At 40.1% G+C, this 22124-nt stretch overlaps 1 protein-coding gene across 3 annotated transcripts in view; it reads right to left on the reverse strand.

Moving 5' to 3' along the window:
- Positions 1-22124, reverse strand: part of PHKA2 (phosphorylase kinase regulatory subunit alpha 2) — a 78236-nt gene that overhangs the window by 11386 nt on the left and 44726 nt on the right. Inside the window, exons 18-30 of one of the 3 annotated variants that reach the window (XM_063450187.1) lie at positions 21414-21492; positions 21140-21315; positions 20314-20490; positions 11001-11089; positions 10226-10359; positions 9553-9709; positions 8501-8580; positions 7510-7588; positions 6161-6290; positions 5877-5978; positions 5113-5231; positions 3603-3632; positions 802-852 (exon numbers count right to left, since the gene is read on the reverse strand). In XM_063450187.1, coding sequence (XP_063306257.1) covers positions 802-852; positions 3603-3632; positions 5113-5231; positions 5877-5978; positions 6161-6290; positions 7510-7588; positions 8501-8580; positions 9553-9709; positions 10226-10359; positions 11001-11089; positions 20314-20490; positions 21140-21315; positions 21414-21492 — 1403 coding nt within the window. The remainder of the gene's footprint in view (positions 1-801; positions 853-3602; positions 3633-5112; positions 5232-5876; positions 5979-6160; positions 6291-7509; positions 7589-8500; positions 8581-9552; positions 9710-10225; positions 10360-11000; positions 11090-20313; positions 20491-21139; positions 21316-21413; positions 21493-22124) is intronic. The other 2 variants (XM_063450188.1, XM_063450189.1) reach the window with 2 other exon arrangements.

Raw genomic sequence — 22124 nt, forward strand, 5'->3', positions numbered from 1 at the left:
TACTCCTCTGATGGCTACTAGAGGTGCTTCCTAGCACTGCCTTTCAGTGTCTCCACCCTCTCCATGGAGACATTGAACTTTCCAATTAGAGATGTTAATTGGCCAGGGCTGTGTTTGGCTTGTGCTCGCTCTGCCCCTGATCTGCCTTCTTGACAGTCTCAGCCCATCCTATGGGAAAGCATTGTGATTGGCTTTTGTTAAACACTTCTGATTATGTTAGCCAAGCAGGCAGATCAGAGGCAGAGTCAGCAGTAGCAGACTGCAATAAAAGTAAGATTTTGATATATATTTGTGTTCCTGACCCTATAGTGTTCCTTTAATAAATTAAACCTTAAAAAACATTTTAGAAAAAAAGTATGCAGTGTTTCTGGACTTTGAAATAACCTTCCTCTGCCCCTGAATAGAGAAATAAATCCAAAACACAACCGTGAAGAATAAAAGGAAATGCAATCAGTATCACTATGTCTAAAGTGTATCACTGTTTTATATCTGAATTATTATATACGTATCATTCCTTTATGTTTAAATTCTCTGATATACTATGAGGTGAATTAATTACTTGCAAAAAGTTTACATACAAACTCACTAATAGAAATTGGAAATACTTTTAAATGCAATAATGTCAGCTACATAATGAACACTTTTTTTTTCCATTGAGTCAGACAAATTTGTAAGGTAGGAATAATTGGTGAATAGTGAAACTGTGGCAAAAAAAAAAGAACATCAATGTGAATTAACCAAGGCACAGAACAAGAGAAGCAAAGCAAACAGACACACAGCAAAATATATGATGTGTTTTACCGTAGACCTCGAGGAATGGATGCTGCTGGTAACAGAATGGCCAAACATGAACTACAACACAGAAAAACAAAATGTGTAAACAAAATGGTACTTGACATGCAGTGGATCACATGCAAAGGAAAGCATGAAGGTAGAAGTGGCTTGAAGTCAGGAAAGAGTAAAAGATATAGTCATGTTAAGTGACACAACTCGATTGGTTGCACATCTGCACATGCTTGTAATTTACAGAGAAACCTGCTTACTAAGGATATTACTACACTGCATCTTAAAACCTACTGCTAGTCTTATACTATAACTAAATTGCACTCTACTGTTGTTTTTTTTAATACGTTTTTGAAAGATGTCAGTTTAGTCTAGACCAGCATTTCCCAATTGGTGTTCCACCGTCAATCGCCCAATCCAAGATGGCCGCCGCTCCCTGCTGTTCCCGGAAGGTCGGAAACGGCAGAGATTGCGCGGCCGCGATCTTATAAAGAGATTGCCACACACTTATGCATGCCTGCCCTGTGTCAGATTGCCCAGCGTCATTTAAGGTAAGAATTCCTCCCAGACTGTACTTTCAGCCCAGTATTCCAGTATTCCTTCATTCCTCTCTCCTCCCAGCATTCATTAACTCTTCTTTCCTCCCAGGATTGCTTCACTCCTCCCTGTATTATTTTACTCCTGTCTCTTTCAGTATTCCTTCATTCCTCTTTCCTCCCTGTATTATTTTACTCCTCTCTCCTTCAGTATTCCTTCACTCCCTGTATTATTTTACTCCTCTCTCCTTCAGTATTGTCCCATTCCTCTCTCCCCTAGTCTAGACAAATTCTACAAACCATAGAAGGTAGGAATAGGTGATTACTAGGTAATTCTCCAGCTGTGGTGGAATTGCATCTCCCATGATGCTTTGCCATGACGGAGGAATCACACATTATGTGAGTTGTAGTTCAAAAGCTGGCATATGGTCTGTTGGGTACTCCTGGTGTAGGGGTTTGGGCTACCACTAGGCTTCAAACCTCAAAATATAAAACTGAGAAATGGTTTGTAATGTAAAAGGTGTGAGATTACCTTAAGTAACATCTAAACCTAACAGTAAATATATTTTATTACACAAGGACAACAAGGAGTAGTTTTAATACAAAACACACATTTGTAAAGGAGGAACGGGCATTTTCCTGTTGGTGTTCCTTTTAATGTGGTGTTTGGTTTGTGTTCCACTTTCCCTGTTTGTTGAATTGAGTTGTATGGCTTAGTTACGGTATGTATAAAACATTACTACACTTTTCCCAAGATGCTCTTTGTGCGTATGTGCTCCAGGCACATTTTTCCCATGGTAACTTGCACACCCAAGACCCATCATGGTTCACACAAAGGGAAACATGGGTCATTTTGATGTTACATTAGATGCCAAGCTATAAAATCAAATTCTTACATTTGATTCAAAAATATATATTATTAATTTTTTTTTAAATAACTTTTTTTAAATATAAAAAGGTAAAAAAACTAGCAACTACATTTTAATTACAATATGCCATACCCTCCCTGTTTCTATTCAGATATAATAAGCTTTATATATTCTGGAGCATATATTCTCTTGTTGTGCAAGGTTAAAAACAGAAACTGCACAGGAAAAGGACAAGCGTATTAAATTTAAACTATGTGTTAAATGCTTGGACAGGCTGACAGCTGGTAAGGACTTGCAATGAACATATTTCCACCTTAGGGCATATTTTTTATTGTAGGAACACATCTCACATGCCATTTAAGGCCAGTAAATTTCATCCATTATCACAAGATGTTAAACTGTTTAGTAAATGCAGATGAATGTGTTTAGAGTCATGAGCGAAAAAATATTTAATTAAGCCTTTTAAAGGGAAAGTCTAAGCACCATAACCACTACTGCACATTGTAGTGGTTAGAGTGTCAGAAGCCTATTGGCACTATCCCGCAGTAAGTAATTAAATTGCTTTTTTAACAGTTTGACACTTACCTGCAGTATATTTGGTCCTCATTTGATATATCAATTTAAACTGGATAGAATTAATGGACTGAGAGCATCAGCTAATGAGGTGGATGGACTTCAGATGTGACTGTTTAAAAATAGACCCCTGGCACTATGACCACTACCAGATATAGGCAGACACACAAACTATGTATAAAAAGCATTATACTGTATCCTGGGCATGTAAATAAGCTGAACCCCATTAGAGCCATCTTTAAGAACCAGTTGGGGATGTACAAAATAACAGTGCTGTCAAAATAACAATAATAGATTTATATATAGATAACCGTACATGTTCATAAATTCAAGAAATTAAATTGCACTAGCTTTGTACTTAAAGCTATGTTACTCTAAGTAAAATGATTTCTGCTTGTCAAAGTGGTTATGGTGCCAGAACTCTGTGCCGTGTTTCAGACTGGCTATATTAACTTTTCGTTTATCATCAGGATGCACAAACTTTTTGCAATTAATTATTGTAGGGGTCAGATTTTTATCTATTTTGATTTACATATAAATGCATATTTCTTTCTTTAAATGCGTTGTTTACATTAAACAGTGCATTCAGTAACCTAGAGCTGTCCTTTAAGACACCACAATTAAAAATAAATCTGATCTGAAGACTACGGGTCACATATTGAACGCTTTCCAATGATTGTGCAATAATTGTCATTTTAAAATTGTTAAGATTAATAGAAAATGATATGTTTAGATATTAGTAATCGAAAATAATTAGAAAGTAATAGAAAGAAAAATAGATAAATAATTGAATAGTCGAGAAGAAACAATAAAAGCAAACCATTTCCAAATTAAGTTTCACCTGTTCATCAGTGCTAAATCTACTATCCATCTGCAATTAAAGATAATGAATACAATGAATATCAGTGATTGTATCCCCAAAGCAATGAACTTTATTTAAAAGCAAGCACCAGTTAGTCATGATTTTTCATTTCTTCAACAAAGAAATTGATTAATGCATTAAGTGAGAAACCAATTAAAGCAACGAGTGAGCTGCAAGACAAAAAAACACGACTATTGCTATCATCGCATACGGGAAGACAGACCACCATCCCGACAGACAGAATAAATTCTTATATTTTTCAATAAAACATCACACTGATTATACAATACGACAGTGAGCTTACAGTTAGTCATCAAAAAGGTTCAACTCACAGCAATCAACACTTGCATCTTGCTCATAATATATCCATCAAACACTAAAATGTTCTCTTGTTCTTTATCATAGATATGGTTATTAGTGCTCAACTACAAGTGTACAGATTTTGTCAAACTTAGGCTTCAATTTAATGTTATTTTTTATACGCTTTTAAAATGAGTTACTATTTTTAGATAAACTTTTAATATTTTTAAAAATGCTTTAATATTTGAATAATTTTGTTATATATTAGTCTATTTTTATATCTTACATATAGAAACATAGAATGTGACGGCAGATAAGAACCGTTCGGCCCATCTAGTCTGCCCAATATTTCAAAATACTTTCATTAGTCCCTATCCGTATCTTATAGTTAGGATAGCCTTATGCCTATCCCACGCATGCTTAAACTCCTTTACTGTGTTAACCTCTACCACTTCAGCTGGAAGGCTATCCCATGCATCCACTACCCTCTCAGTAATTTAATACTTCCTGATATTATTTTAAAACCTCTGCCCCTCTAATTTAAGACTATGTCCTCTTGTTGTGGTAGTTTTTCTTCTTTTAAATATAGTCTCCTCCTTTACTGTGTTGATTCCCTTTATGTATTTAAATGTTTCTATCATATTCCCCTTGTCTCGTCTTTCCTCCAAGCTATACATGTTAAGATCCTTTAACCTTTCCTGGTAAGTTTTATCCTGCAATCCATGAACCGGTTTAGTAGCCCTTCTCTGAAATATATAATACATTTTTATATTTTAGCGTTTTTCTTTTTTTCTTTTTAAAGTTTATTTGACAAGCTGATCTAAAAATATTAAATCAAAGCCTTGATAGGATAACTGCATTGGAATACAACTTGTAAACCAAAAGCATAAACATCTAGTAAAGTTAGTGTAATAACCAACTGAGCTACCTCACTGGCAATATATAATGTAATAAGATTTACATCCGCCCATAATAATTTGCTATCGTAAAGTCACGCTGCCCTGACTTATGAAACATTGCAATTAGTGGTGTCAGTGTGTGTGTGTTCAGTCATCACCTTCAGTAAATATTCCAAACCAATGATTGACAAATACTTTCAGAAGGCAGAGTAACCATAGAAATGTCACACTGATGTCTTCTGGTTGTCTGAAGAATCACTGCTATGCAGTAAAAATGGACAGCAAACTACCTGCTTCATTTCACTCCGCAGCCGGTGAATGCCGGTCCTTTCTGTTTTCGTAACGCCTGTGTGACCCATCTCATGTATTGATATTGCAGGGCTGGTAGCCGATGATTCAATAGGACGCACTTTTAACAAAGATATTGTTAGTGTTGATATTTTCTGTATAATACATAAATAAATTTTTTGCAGAAATATACAATGAGAATATTACAAGTAGGGAAATTGGAAATAGCACCAATGATACTATACTAAGATTGTTACTTTTCACACCTTGGCTGTGCTTTGGCAATCAACCAGCTTGACTGTATTTTTAAAGGCAAAATAAATAAATACACATATACTTTAGTGGCCTAGTACTCTTGTTACAGCACAGGTGTAATAATAGCAGCTTTGAAAAATAGTGATTAACAGTGAAAGCGATGTATATATCACTGCATGTCAGTTAATATATGTCAAATTATATTTTCTACTGGTCATAAATCTTTAAAATCCATATGTTCATGTACCATACTCTAAAAAAAAATTATGTAACTTAAACAATCTGAAGACCCTGTTGTCAATTTATTATATTTGACAGCAATTTTAAAATAAATGTGATATCAGAAATTATAAAGCGATTTGAAACAGTACCCTCTATAAATGCCAGTAATAATAATGATAATATTAATAATACTGTGCAAATCAAAAAAATAACACATTGTGAAATTGTATTAAAAGATGCTTTTTGCCAACTGAATTTAAATACTTGTAAAGTTTGAAAGACTACTTACTGCTTCTCTCCACGCCAAACTCTTTCCCACTCAGGATATGATGAAGAAGGTTCTTCATGTCAAATGGGCTGAGACTCATTAAACTTTCAGAGGCTTCTTCTCCTGATAATACAATTTTTTAGCATTTAGGAACATTCCATATCTTTGGATCAACCGCATTTTTTTTCAAAATCAACAGTTCTTAATGTGGATCAGGTCTGTAATACAGCACTCCTCAACTAAATTTCAACACGTTAATGAATTATAACAAAAGAAGAAATTGATTTTCATAAAAATCTTTTCACCTGAGCAGTTCAAGCTTCGAGCCAACTCGGTGGCCATGACCTGGATGATAAGCCCAATCCGTAGTCTGAGCATTTCTCCAAAAAGACTTGGCTGTGACCTGACGTACATAGCTAGATACAGCATTATCTCCTGGACAAGAAAAAATATGCATAGAAATAGTTATAAGGTCACTAGACCTTTGCTAATTATATGTGCAATACTTAAACAGGCAGTAGTGGGAGAGTAGTAGTGATTCTCAATTTGTGTGTATGTGGGCTATCTGTGATGTTAATTGTGTTTTGTGTGTGTGGTGGGGGCTGTCTTTGGTGTTGTACGTTTTGCAGCATGTACAAGAAACAGCACAAGAAACAGCAAGAAAGACAGGTTGACTTTTTCAGAATAATCATACTTAAGTAATAATTTCAACAACTCCAAAACCCATTACAATGATAAGAGAAAACAACATAAAGTACATATTCAGAATGAAAGCTTAATTATATACAATCTTCAAATGTGACACATCCACTGATTTACTATATTAATGGGACATGCTAAGAAACCAAATAACTTTAGCTCGTAACTGCTTCATCTCATTAAAATGGTTACAGGGTCTAGAGTATCCTGGCAGTGTCCTTCCATTCAGCATTAAACAATTTGTAATGTTTCAAAGACAAACAAGATTCCCCAGAAGCCCATTCCCTCTGTGCTGTTTGAGTTAATGATGAAGCATAAGCCTGAGCAGCAATGGGCAGACACTACAGGAGTCCCTAGGACTTCCCAAAATATTCAGAACACTGCCGCAGGTAAGCACGGCAACGCATCACACACACACACACACAGAACCCTACAAGCAAACTGCTCCACAAACACACGGACACAAACAACAATGTACACACAACACTATACACAGCCCATATACATACTCACATAACACCACAGACATTTCATCTGCCACATCCATACATGCTACAAGCAGAATTCCGCACCATACACAAACAATACTAGGGCTCGCACCCTTAAGCAACTTCGAAGTTTTCTTTGGCACTTCGCTACCAAAAGGTTGCATTGCCCTGTAATAATGTTTGCAGCATTTTTTACCGCTTTATCAAAACTACACGATATCATATACCATAACATATAAAAGGCATTTATTTCACTTATTTGAATCAGTAACATTTAAACTTTTTAAATTATTTTAATGGTGACTTATGTAGATATATCATTTGAAAAGTTTTTATAAGAGAGTGAAATCATTTCTGATGCTTACTCACACAAACTCATACATGTTCAATCAAGGCCAAAATGTTTCTGACAAGTTAAGATCGAATAAAGAAAATGTAATATTACTGTTTAATATATAATTTTTTACCTGTGTGAGTACAGCAATGCTGATATCTTGTCCACTGGCTTCATAGATTAGGGCAGCTAACTCCTCGGGAGGTAAAGGACTGGGTGAATGTAAACAGATATTGTATATAGCATCACTATTAAATATGGTGTAATATTAAATAAAGGATTTTATAAAGCATATTGCACATGGAGATAAACACTGAAAAAGCAAATGCACAATTCAAGTGATTTCAATTCAATGGGTTTATGGAATGAAAAATGTATTTTTGGTCTAAGTGGAGACCACCTCCAGCTTCACAAGACCCTCAACAGAGAACCGAGGATGTAGGCATATGTTTATTGTATTTGCATTTTTAATGCAGTATCTTTATAATGCATTCAAAAATAGGGGTCATTTTGCTCCATATTTTCCCTTAGTTCAGAAAGCCAAATTATATATTTAAACACTACATTAGGGAAGCATTGAAAAATGATACTCCTAATTCTGTAAGTGTATTTTTTAACTTAAATTATGTTTCTTTTCTGCTAAATGTAAGGACAGTTTTATTCCGTTTGCATTCATTCTGGGTCTCAGTAAGGCTCATTGAGAATATTAATTAGCTTGACTATTGGATAACCGTTCCATCCAGTTAAACAGGAGCATTGTCATAGTGAATTCAAAAAGAGGTGAGTTTACCTTTCAGAAAACCTTAAAGAACAACAGCTTGGCACAAAAACACACAAAATAGAAAGAATTAGGACAGGTGTAGTATGCAAAGTGTGGAATATCCGCTCCAAGAAATCTATAAATATACATAATAAACTACACCTAAGGCAAAGGTGTCAAACCTTAATGACAATTTTTTTTGGACTAAATTTGACAAACATGGTGTAAAAATAGATGGTTGGTCAAGATCAGACAACCTTTGTCTAAAAGTACATTTAATGATCCTTATACAGTATTAATTAGTAATTACTAATGTAAGAAATGCAAAGTGAAGTAATGCAGCAGCAAATCAATGAACACTTACGCTGTGATGGTTTTTTCGCGAGGTTCGGGAGGCAGACCCACAGTTAGCTGCTTCTGATGTGAGAGGATGTCTGTACAGGCCTACAGGAAAAATAAAAAATATTGAAGGTATTTGAACAAATCCTTGATTAGAGCTTCCCTCTCACAAAAAAGTGTATCTTACATTGCCGTTACATTAATAAGATCTTCAGGACCATGGGTTAGAAAAAATCTAAGCAGCTGTTGAAATACTGGAGTGTGTATTGGCCAATATAGATAAGACAAATTTAAGCTGCAGGGTGAACAGAATCGAATTCAGTCAATTAATTTATACAAATAGATCATATTTAATGTGAAGTGTCACTGCAAGAACCAATACCACCTATGTTCTCTGCATTATGTTATACTAGGTTGCAATTATTTACAAAATGTCTGTAGCTAGAAGGCCTATCTGTGCCTTCAGAATGGTAAGGTACGCCGCCGCCATGGATTATGGATATATTAAATATGTATGGTCTCTCTCATAAATGTCTATGAGGGAGCTTGTACTGCAGTCGCAAAAAAAGAAAAATGAATTCATTAAAAAGATGAATTAAGCTATTCAGCAAATGAATACTAGTATTAATACTAGTTCCTGCTTCCAGTGTCTTTAACATGAAAACTATTTTTAACATCACCTAATAAACAATACCCAGCATAGCATTGCACTGCAGTATATATGACATTCCAACATGTGATTACAGAGTTTAGGAATGACAACACACCGATTACCGCTTACAAGCCAAAGCACTGACAAATGTTGATTGTTTTGGCACGTATGCTCCGATCTAAAAAGTACAACAGGGGTAGACAGATAAGAGGTAGTGTGGTGATGGCAATGGGTGCCTGGTGTTAAAAGTAGCGTAGCACCTCACAAATGGACATGATGGCTGCCATTTAAAGAAAATTTTAAATATGTAATTTATATTTAGGATGAGTTATACATTAAAGGCATAAAGAAATGGACAGTAGAAAGCCTTGTCACTTTAACTGAGTGACGTTAAAAGGTAACATATAACTGAATGGGTGATGTACCTCAGCAAGTACTTCCACTCTCTTTTTCAGTAACCCAGAGATGTAACGGATTAATCCCCATTCTCGATTGAGCCCGGCTTTACTATAAAGTTCACTCAACAGGATGTGGACTGTAACTCCAGATTGTCCATTCAAGTTGGTGTCCCATTCTAAACCCCTGAGAATAGAAATAGTTAAATGTTAGAATAACTCAATCTTTTAGTTAATGCATTATCTAGATTGTGCATTCAAATATGCTAAGATAATACATTACAAATAGTAATGAAGTTTTAAAAAAAAAAAAACACATTCTCACAACCACCAGCTACGCAGAATATGCAAAATATATCACAGTTTCCCACAACACCAGGAAATAACTGTTAAAAGTTAATATTGTCTTTCTTTAGACTACAACGGGCATAGGTCTTTACAATATTACCAACTTTCTGAATATTCATTAGTACTGGCAAATCATCCTATAGCAATCCAACATGAAAGCAGTAAGGTTCAAGGAATTTGTAGTTCAACAAGATACAGTAAAAGGCAAAACAGATAAACAAATATACTCTTTTTAATTATCAGGAGCTTAATAAAAACTACAAGATAGATAGAAAAGAATTACTGGGAAGAACAGTAAACAAATAGTAAGCTCTGCAAATGCTCAACAAGATTTAATTGGCTGATGACTACTTACTTTATAACACATAAAATATACAGTATGTCAGCCTGGTCCTGAAGTGTGGGGCACTCCTTTAGCATTTCAGCAAGCCTGCTACAATCGACATTTCCATGTGCATCTTTTGGCAGATTTAATTCAGTTTCATGATTCTGTGGAACATTTTAAATTAGTTCTGATATCTAATTTACATTTTACTAGAAACCATTTCCAAAACTGGTACTCGGACTTGTAAAAAGCTTAAAGGAGGTGGTTACTGGAGAGAACAGTTCCTAACAGTAAACACAAATGACAATTTTTAGAGTAGAATCTTTCCAAAGCCACACATATCTGTGGGTTTAATTTCATGTTCTGAGGAGTTAGCTAGGAAGGTTGCCCTTGTATGAAGACGAGTTCTAAATTTTGTTTCATATTTTGTAAAGGATTTTAACTTTGAATTTTAAAATGTAACCTTGCATATTCTTTATATTGAGAAACAAGATAAAGCCTTGTATGCATGTTTACCTTACACCTTTCCACAATATGTTGTGTTACCACTGGGAATCAAAATGGATGTACCTGGGATTATTTTTTTTTTGTCACTCAACCATGCAAAATAGCAAATAATGTCCAAGAGGGACATCTCAGGTTTCAACATCCCAACTGCCCAGGATGTGTTGCCAATGTCTTAATTAGTTGCCTGTGTCCCACCATTTTATCTTATTTCGACAATGTACCTTTTCTCTGAGACACTAAATAAAAACTAGAACGTTTCAATCACTCTGTTTCAATTGAAAACAAAAACCGAAGTCACCTGATGCTGGTGCAAGTTAGGAACTTCTAGTAGGTTTAAAGACCTTCGATGAGCTTTTAAGTTTTTTGAAGGTAGAAACAAAGAGGAATCTGAAACAAAGGCAGATATAAAACACAAAAGAGAATCAGCTGGAAAATATATTTAATAGAACCAGACGCATAAAAGCATTAAAGCATTATCACATCAAATAGACGCAGCACCATGCACACATTAGATAACCAGCACTAAACCCACATTTAAAAGCACCAGCACTAAAAATGCTTTCATTATTCCCAGCATCATGTACACATATATATTTTATACATATCCCAGAACCACCAACACGAAAAAAATATGAATGAACTAATAGCATATGCACATTTACATGCGGACATTTATCAGATTCAACCATGAAACCAGGCATATATGCACATTTTGTATAAATCAGCCTATTTTTTTTATATGTAATTTTAATTTGACACATTTTGTAGAGCTAACAGTACAGAAAAATGCTCTGTGTAATTCCACTTGTTCTCTACAATATCTATAACTATGCAAGATAATGCACACAAATAACTTGTTTCTACTGCAAATAATTCAACTGCATTATTTTTCAAATGATGGTGACGTTGGATATATATCATACAAGATCTAGACCACTCGCTCAGTCACTAAACAACCAGGCCAGCTCCCCGGTTTTGTACCTCTCCCTGTCACAGATGCCCAAGTAAGTGTATTTATCTCATAAGAGCAGGCATTAGGTTGCAAGGATAGGACTTGCCGAGAATGGGGTACATTGATGTTGTGGCAGGCTTCTGCTATGTATAATCATATATTGTAACTAAACCCCCATAATTTTTTGCCTTGGTGAGGTGTTTTGTAAAAAAAAATATTACATTTTGTGAGACTTAAAATGCTGTTTAGTGAATGAGTAAGTGCCCCAACAGTACCCTTATAAGTATGCATGTTCAGTTGCAAGCAGCCGTCTTGGTTTCACGTACAGTAAATATCAATACTCAGGATTGTGGTATATTGTTACTTTAGAAAGTACACTCTGGAAATGTTTGTGGGGAAACTCTATGGTTGGGGGCCATTTTAGGTTTAATTTCAGTTGTTCAGTCAGGGCCGGCGCGTCCATAAGGCGGCACAGGCCTTAGGGCGCCAGAGGAGGGCTCCAGAGGGCCTTAGGGCGCCACAGGCCTTAGGGCGCCAGAGGAGGGGGGGCGCAAAAATCCGAATCCCCTGCCTCTGGCTGGAGACTCGGATTTGTAATCTCCCCTCTCTCCCTGCAGCCAGCACACAGCAGGAGCAGGGCAGTGAAGTCAGCCGTCCTCCTCTGATGATGTCAGAAGGGGGCGGGACTTCTACTGCTCCCATACTCCCCAGCGGTCCTGACTGCAGCTCCAGCCTCCCAGCCGACCACCAGGGGGTAAGGTTCTCCCTCCTGGCCCAAGGTAATCCTCTGGGAGGGGAAGGGGGTGGGGGAAGAACTTGTAGCATTTTTATTTTTTTTTTTAAATCAAAACGGTTTGTTTTTTCCAGCCCCTTTCTACAGCCCTTGCCCCCACCATACTCCTCCTGCCCCCACCATACTCCCCCTGCCCCCACCATACTCCCCCTGCCCCCACCATACTCCCCCTGCCACCACCATACTCCCCCTGCCCCCACCATACTCCCCCTGCCCCCACCATATGCCCCCTGCCCCCACCATACGCCACCTGCCCCCACCATACGCCACCTGCCCCCACCATATGCCACCTGCCCCCACCATACTCCACCTGCCCCCACCATACTCCACCTGCCCCCACCATACTCCACCATACTCCACCTGCCCCCACCATACTCCACCTGCCCCCACTATACTCCACCTGCCCCCACTATACTCCACCTGCCCCCTCTATACTATCCCTGCCCCCACTATACTCCCCCTGCCCCCACCATACTCCCCCTGCCCCCACCATACTCCCCCTGCCCCCACCATACTCCCCCTGCCCCCACCATACGGCCCCTGCCCCCACCATACTCCCCCTGCCCCCACTATACGGCCCCTGCCCCCACTATACTATCCCTGCCCCCACTATACTATCCCTGCCCCCACTATACTATCCCTGCCCCCACCATACTCCCCCCTGCCCCCACCATACTCCCCCCTGCCCCCACCATACTCCCCCCTGCCCCACCATACTCCCCCCTGCCCCCACCATACTACCCCTGCCCCTTAACAGCCCCTCTATAGCCCATGCCCCCACTCTACTGCCCCATGTGCCCCTCTCCACCACTTCTATTTCCCTCTATAGACCCTGCCCCCACCATACTGCCCATGTCCCCTCTACGTCCCTCTATAGCCCCTGCCCCACCATACTGCCCCATGTGCCCCTCTACAGCACCTCTATAGCCCCTGCCTTCACCATACTGACCCTGTCCTCCTCTACTGCCCCTGTGCCACTCTACAGCACCTCTATTTCCCTCTACAGCCCCTCTTTCCCTCTAAAGCCTCTGCCCCACCATACTGCCCATGCGCCCCCTATACAGCCCATGCCCCCCTCTACAGCCCCTGTCCCCACTATACTGCCCATGCCCCCCCTATTGCTTTTGTGCCCCCCTCTTTATCCCCTGTGCCTCTTCTATTTCCCTCTACAGTCCCTGCCCCCTGCCTCTGCCCCCCTTTCACACGCCTCTACTGCCCCTGTCTCCCCCCTCTACTTCCTCTACCCGCCTCAACAGCCCCTGTCCCCCCCTCTACTTCCCAACTACCCCCTACCATACTGTCCCTGTGACACCACTTTATTGCCTCAGTGTCCCTCGTTACAGCCTGTGCCCACACCATACTGCCCCTGTGTCCCCCTCTACTGCCCGTTTCCAACCACATTGCCCCTTTGCTCCCACCACAGCCCCTATACTCCCTTCTACAGCCTCTAACTCCCTTACTTCACATCCCTTCCACTCCCTTTTACCCCATAACTCCAGTACAGCCCCTATTCCCTTACTACAGTCCTTATCCCCACCACAGCCCCTCTCCCCCAATTGCTGCCCATATCCCCCACTACAGCCCCTGTTCCCACTTGCAGCCATCAACCTACTTCAGTCCCTAACCACCCCCTACTACAGCCCCAATTCCCCACTACATTTCCTAAGCCCCCAATTACAGCCCCTAACTCTCAACTACAGCCCCTGTCCCCCTACTACAGCCCTTAACTCCTTAATTAGAGCCCCTATTACCCCACTAAAACTCACTACTCCCCCCCCCCCCCTCCCCCCACCCACCCAAGATTAGGTTCTGGATCTGACCCTGCTCTGTATACTTGTCTGCATGTCTCTGTATGACTATGTCTGTCTGTGTCTGTATGTCTCTATATGACTGTGTCCGTGTGTTTCTGAATGTCCCTATATGCCTGTGTCTGTATGTCTCTGTATGACCGTATCCATATGTCTCTGTATGCCTTGTTCTGTATATCTTTGTGTGACTGTCTGTGTATATATGTCCCTGCATGCCTGTGTAAGTATGTCTCTGCATGCCTGTATGCCTTGTTCTGTATGTCTCTGTATGCCTGCATCTTCATGTCTCTGTATGTCTGTGTTTGTATAACTGTCTTTATTTATCTATATGCCAGTGTCTGCATGTCTTTGTGTGTGTGTCTGTATGACTGTATGTCTGTGTACCTGTATGTGTTGATTGTATGACTGTGTGCCTGTATGGCTGTGTTTGTTTGATTGTGTGCCTGCATATTTCTGTGACTATGCCTGTATGTGTGTGTGTAGCTGTATATCTATGTCTATATGGCTTGGGAGGGAAAAGTTACACAAAGGAGCCTGAGGGGAAGAGGGACACACAAAAAACAGGCTGAGGGGAGAGACCCACAGAAAAGGGCTGTGGGAAAGAAAGACACACAAAGGGGCTGGGGGGGGGAAGGAGATACACATGGGGGTTGTAAGAGACATACAAGGGGATGTAAGACACACTAAAGGGGGGTACAATACACTACATGGGGATTTCAAAAGGCTGGATATGAGACACCGCTAAAGATACATCTTATTCGTGTGTGGGGGGGGCGGCAAAATTCATCTTCGCCTGTGTAGCCAAAAATCCTTGCACCGGCCCTGTGTTCAGTTGATTACTTCTTGATTGTATGGGAACTGAATAAAGAACTACTCTGTGTACCTACTGTCCACCTTACATTTGCACCCAGAAAATACTACATGGCGTCAGTTGCCTGAGTAGAGACAAAAAGGAATTGGGGGCACCCCCAGAACATGCATTTTGCAGGAATGGTGCTGCCATAGTGACCAAAATGTATACTTAATACGGATTAAGGAACAGCGCACACATAAAAATACAGTTTAACATTTTATAAGGCTACATAAATCACGTATCTCAGAAAACAAATATGAGGATTCAGTTCCACCATAGTGACCAAAATTTATACATAATACAGATTGATTAAGGAACCGCGCGCACATAAAAATAGAGTTGATATGTGATATGCATTGTCAGTATATACATCAAAGCACTATCATTTTGTTTTTGTTTGATACTGCATTTTTTTGTATAGCATTAATCATATTAATTTTGCATTATATATATTCACAATGCTTTTACAGCAGGTTATAAAATACCCTTTCGTTTATTTTGTACTAGCACTAATTAATTTGTCTCCCAATGTAACGGTTCCTTTAAATGGTTCACTTCACTTTTAACTATACCACTTTAAGAAGCTAATTGACATTCACTAATTCACCTATTTAAACGCCAAAGTCAATATCCCAGTGCACAATTAATGTGTCTCTTCACTAGTGTGCAGTGGACACCTTTACTTGCTCTTTAGGTACTGTTATTCCCAGTCCAAACAACCTTTCCAATTCCCCTTAAAAGTTAAAGTACTGGGGGGCGTGGCCGGCAGAGCACTGAACCAGACGTCTATCTGTGGGGCTCCGGCAGAGACCCACAAAAAAGAGAGAAAAGCCGCTAAAAATAGAGCCAAAAGGGGGCGGGGCCTGACAGCCAAGATGGCCAGCCGCACAATTTGAGAGCTCCAGCAACCTCGGACGAAAACGTGAAAATACCGACTGACACAATAATATAAACGGCGCCCGGTGACCGGGAACAGTCACAGAACAGCAGTGGGAACACAATGATACCACCCCGGCACCGACACAATGCGGACAAGCCTCACACGACCATGCCGCCTAAACCGGAGCAAAGCCTGCAGCCTGAAGATGGCGGCCGATATACCGGCCAGGGGCTCACTCCTAAACGGGAACCAGCCCTGCCACCCCCCCCCTATGGACCGGCGGGGGACATCCCGGTCCTCGCTGGGGACGACTACCCCCACAATCACACCTGCACAAGCGACTCAGTCGTCAAACGGACGAAGACTGCAGGATCCAGCTAAAATGGCGGCACGGACGCGACCTAAGGCCAAGCACCCATGCATCGCACCAAAGCACACAGGGGACTTTCTAAACTTGATATGCTCCTACTTATGGGCAAAGTTCAAAGCCAGAAGGCAGCCTCATCAGATGGCAATGAGAGAGATGGTGGCGTGGATCCGCCCGGCCACGCGACGCACCCTGCAATGGCATCCCCCTCGCAAACACAGAGCGACATCCAAAATCAAGCGGCACCAAAGCTCACGTAAGAGGCGGGAAACAAAGCCGGATCCCTCGATTGCCACAATTCATCGTCCCGGGCCCCGAGACAAGCTCGGATCTACACCTCGCACAGCGGTCCCAGAAACAGAGGACTGGTACAGCACAAGCCTGCACGCTACCATCCACAAAGCCCACGACAACGCAAACCAAAAAGCAGCGAGACAACACCCAGGGAGACGAAACCGGCGGAGAGCCCCTTCACGACCCACTGGGGAAAAGCGTGGACCCCCGTGTGTGCTCGGGACCCAGAAGAACTGCCCGACAGAGCGCCAGCGCTTCCCAGTGTCAGGGGTCGGCTGAACGTTAACCGAACTTACCCGTTCGTGCCAGAGTTTTGCAAACAGATATGTACTTTTACCTATGGTCTACCCTGATTCATAACATGCTCAGAAGCCCTTGCTAGAAATTTTTAATTTGATTTTTCCGTCCCTCTGCAGAATGTTTATCTATGTTTGTCCATGTATAACTGATCAGGCAAGCAACAACACTGCAAAATTTATCTTGCTAGTTAAAAATCTATACCAGCATAAGTACCAATCGATGGGAGCTAGGCCTGATTAAATAGCCTGCATACTGGCCTATTTAACTACTTATAACAATCTCACTGAAGCCTAACGACTTCTTAACTACAAATCTTAGCATACTTAATACTCACTACGAGTGTCCTATTCATTACCTTACTAGTAGCATTTACTCTGCTATAACCACCCCAGATGAACAGCTAGTAAATGCTTGTGAATCTTAAAAGGTCTCCGGGACCCACTGTTTAGCAATGTCTGACAATCCTGATGCATAACGTAACCTATTTTTACCTTGTTTCAAGCGTTGAACATTCCTATAAGCTACAGCACATGCAGTTGACCCCTCATGTTAATATATTAAAAATGTGCAAAGTACCTAAATACCCCAATGTTATTAATGTCATTAAAACGTGTGTGGAATGCCGTCGGGGTACCACACACTCACTGTTATACCTTCATGCACTACAAAAATAAAGAATTAAAAAAATAGAGCCAAAACACAGCACAAGGACCACCAACCTCCAGATAACGAAATGGGTGCAAAAACAAACAAAGACAGCGCCCTGAACTCCCTCGCACGCCAGATATCAGGCTCTCCTTCAGCAGGCCTGCACCGCGGCCACAGTCCAAGATGGCGCCCGAGACTCACACAGACCCAGAAGTCTCTGAAGACTGTCAGGAGGGAGAGGAATCGATTCCCTCCTCCGCACATGGGGAGACCCCCCACACCTCGGAGTCGGAAGAAGACTCATCCCCATCCACTAAAGGGGATATCAAGAGACTACTAACGGACCTAAGGAAGGTCTGGAAGGCGGACCTAGCAGAGGCCCAAAATGAAATGGGGGTTATACACCAAAAGGTGAGAGAGGTGGAGGCGAGAGAAGCCACTAGAGATAGCCACATACAAGGAAACAGTAGCCTAATAGCGGGTCTCACAGCACAAGTCCGCCAGCTGCAACGGGCAGTGACCCTACTCGAAACAAGGCACAGACAAAGGAATATCCGAATCAGGGGTGTCTGTGGAAGGGGAGCAGCTGTTGGAATTCACAAGAAACATGATTGCAGCTTTGGGAATTGAAAGTTGTGCAGCCTCTCCAACTATAAAGTCAGTATTCAGGGTGAAAAAATCTGCTGCAGCACCTAGCAATGCCCCAAGAGATACTATTGCACTCACGAGAGACATAGCGGCGCGAGCCGCGATCATGGCCAGATCCAGGGCACTGCAAACCATACACTATGAGAGCAATGTACTGGCGATATACAGCGATCTCTCTTTTGCAGTGCTGGCAGAGAAGAGGAAACTAGCACCCATAGCAAGGAGACAGAGACAACTCCGTGAAATACAGATGGGGAGCCGACGGCTCACTCTTGGCAACGTTGGGAGCCGGAACCCTCACCTCCTCTGAGGACCCAGAACCTTTCCTCCGAAGTCTAAACATACTAACCGAGGGATAGGAGCACACACCATCTGTGTCCACACCCAAGAAGCAATCTGACACCAAGGGGCACGACAAAACGACCTCAACGACTCAGAGACACACCGCACAACGGTGGTGACTAGAGAATTCTGAAATAAAAACCCTTCCACTGCAAAAAACGCAGAGCTCGAGACTCACCACCTGAGCTGATCCAGTGAAGATGCAACCCATGTCGACGGCAACTCAGACCTCCCATCAGAGACATGAGACCGCAGACAAAGACAAGAGACTCTATACTACAGTTTATGCTATTTTTCATTTATCCTTAATGCTTATAAGTTGTCTGTATTGTTTGTGACACGTACCCATGCACAGCATTACTTGATGTCTACACTTTATACTACCCATATATTGGTCACGTTGTAAGATTTATATGCAAAAGCAAATAAAATACAAATTAAAAAAAAAAAGTTAAAGTACTTTATACTCCATTTGATTTCCACGTTGCCAAACCGGACTGGACTCTGACCATTCTCATGGATAATCTTACTTCATTTGCCACTTGTTGCTAACTCAGACTAGAATTAACTACTCTATTTGGATTTCCCTTTGAATTGATTCTTTATTGCCAGACTGGATTGGACTTTTACTATTCTCTAGGATTCTCCCTCTGCCTATGTTACCTGATGCCGACCCGGACTGGACCTGACACTTCTTCTGGATTCCCCTTTTGGACTGATTAATTGCCGCCAGACCGGATTGGACTTTAACCTTGCTTTTGGATCACCCATACTATTGCCTCACGACCCGGACTGGACTGGACTTTACTAACGTATTTGTTTTCCTGGCACTAGAGAGTCACTTTAACACAATATGGCCATATGGTGGAACTGAATCCCCATATGTTTGCTGAGAGGTCCTTTTAAGTAGCCTTATACAATTGAAAACTGTATTTTTTATGTGTGCGTAGGTCCTTTATCTGTACTTGCCTGAGTAAAGACATTGTGTCAAGGACTTTATATACAGTTTATCCAACAAGCTTTTGAGATGATTCAGATTAGGACTAATTTATATAATTGTCATCTGGAAAGTGTACAGCATCAAAAAGACTGACATCACTAGTCCTATTTACAAGGGAGCTTGTCTTTTAATTAGAAGAAGTATATTGTAGTATGATATTCTTAATTAGTTTTTCTTCATTATCTGCTCACTATCTATGACACTTGTGACATGTCCTACATTCATATGTCCTGAGATAATCTGTAATCTAATCTATTATAACTCTAAGGCTTTCTATAAGGATCTATTCTGATCAAATTAGATTGACTTGACTTTCAGTGATTAATATTTACATTATGTCTCCATTATCAAGCTGAATGACAATTATATTGTGCCGTATTTTTTTTTCCTATGGTGCTCTGTATGAACCGAAGCTAAAAGAATTCTGTTTTCCTCTCGACCATGATCAATGATCGATCGTCAGTCAACGTTAATATAGATCTGTTGCATTTGAAGTATTAGTTTGTTTAGCATTTTTTTTTTTTACAGTACACTTGTACTGTATTCCATTTAACAAAACAGTTCATCAAGTAAAGTGTCTATGATCATTTCTACATGTGAATTGATTATTAAATTATAGGTTACATAATTCCAATTTACATAACAATGTTGCTGAAACCTACTCTCATGAAAGTGAGATGACTATAATGCAGTATGAAAAATATTATGCACTGATGCAATACTTACTTTGTACTTCCAAGCCCTTTGTCTTAGCGATCATAGAGAGAATATCGCGTGTGGAATGCAAGGCGCTGAATGCATGGTATGTTGTGGAGTTATTGCATGTTGGAGGTAGATGTGTAGTAGACTCTACACTTTGCTGCAAGTGAGTTATGTACTGATCAAGCTCATCACGATTTTCTCCTGGAAAATAAAAGAAAATATTTGCATTTAACAGCAGACCTTGAGAGGAATGAATTAAATAGATTAGTGATTTTGCAATTTTTTTTCATTTAGTTGTTACGCTTAAGTGGATACAACAGCACATAGTATTGGTTGCAATGTTTTAATCAATAGAGAGGAGGGTTTTGAGAAATAAATGAGGTCACCATGAATCTCGAGTGTAACCAGAGGGGGCTGAAGGACTAAAGCCCCCTTTTGGTAGAGGAAAGTTGATAACAAGCTAGAGGTTCCTTCCTACAACCCTGATTTATGGTCTGGAGAGTAATATGATATGCACAGTCCTGTCATCAGCCACATTCAAAAACAAACTCTGCTCACATCTGCCACTAAGTCTATACCAGTTCTCAGACACATTTATTAGCATCCCACAATGGAAGAAAATTACTGCAGGAAAATTGAATGAGAAATCAATAGAAAGCTTAAATGGAAAAGCCTTTTGCCAATGTAACTGCAGGCAAGCACAATAACAGCCTATATATTATTTTTGCATTTCCTATTAGACAGCAAGTATGGTATAGCCATATACATTCTATATTCAAGAATGTAGAGTCAGATACACCTCAACACTCTACATTCTGGATGGTATGAGTTACGAGTGTGGAGCCCTTACTTTTTTCACTTTGATCCTCTGAAACTGTTCCTAAATTAAATTCGTAGTCAATATCTGGGCTATAATAGCCATTATTGATGTCATCAAAAAGCTTGTCATCACAGTCTGAATCCAGAAAACTTAGGTGGGTATAAAATGAAGTAGTGAGAAAATCAGAAAATTTTCCGGACTTCACCCTGGAAAAAAAATTAACATATTGGTTAATAAAGAACTCTAAGAGAAAAACACACTTTCTTAAGAAGCATTAATACATATATAGTAGTAGAATTTTTACCTTGCACCTCCAAAATACCCATCATCAAGTTTCCTAATTGTAGAAAGAATAGCTGGGTCTATGTCAGAGCCATCTTCATCTAAAACACAAAAACCCACAATTTATTTTCCCTGTAATTCACAATGGTTGGCTTGAACATATTTACTTAGTAACAGAGACGATTAAGTACATTTCTTGACATATCCTAGTAAAATTGAAAAAATTGGTAACCTATAAAGGTTGAACTTATTTGTTCAGTAAACTAAATTTAGATGCCCCATAAACATTGTAAAACTGTTTTTCTACTAAAATAACTAACTTTTTTTTTTTTTTTTTTTTACAAATAAAATGTATTACTCAAGTGATTTGTGTAAAAAAAATACGCCTGGACCCAATACATTTTTTTTTGGGGGGGGGGGGGAGGGGGGGTTAGCTGTGCAACCGATTTATCAATGGTAATATGAGATAAATAACAATCAATTCTGCATTAGACTCTTTCCATCGTGTCAATGAGGGGTCACTTTAACTGGAAAGTCATTGCAGCTGCAATAAACAATATATTGTGGACAACTGCCAACAATCTGATGAACATGATGCACCATTTTAACCAGGTTTGGATCCTTAAGGACTAAGAATCCCAGAACTAGAATGTGTCAATAAAACTATGAATTGCACTTAAATGAAAACTAAATGTGACATTTAGGTTAGCAGAGATGTAAAATGTTTACTCGA

The sequence above is a fragment of the Pelobates fuscus genome, chromosome 1 (genome assembly GCF_036172605.1).
Source record: "Pelobates fuscus isolate aPelFus1 chromosome 1, aPelFus1.pri, whole genome shotgun sequence".
Lineage (NCBI taxonomy): Eukaryota > Metazoa > Chordata > Amphibia > Anura > Pelobatidae > Pelobates > Pelobates fuscus.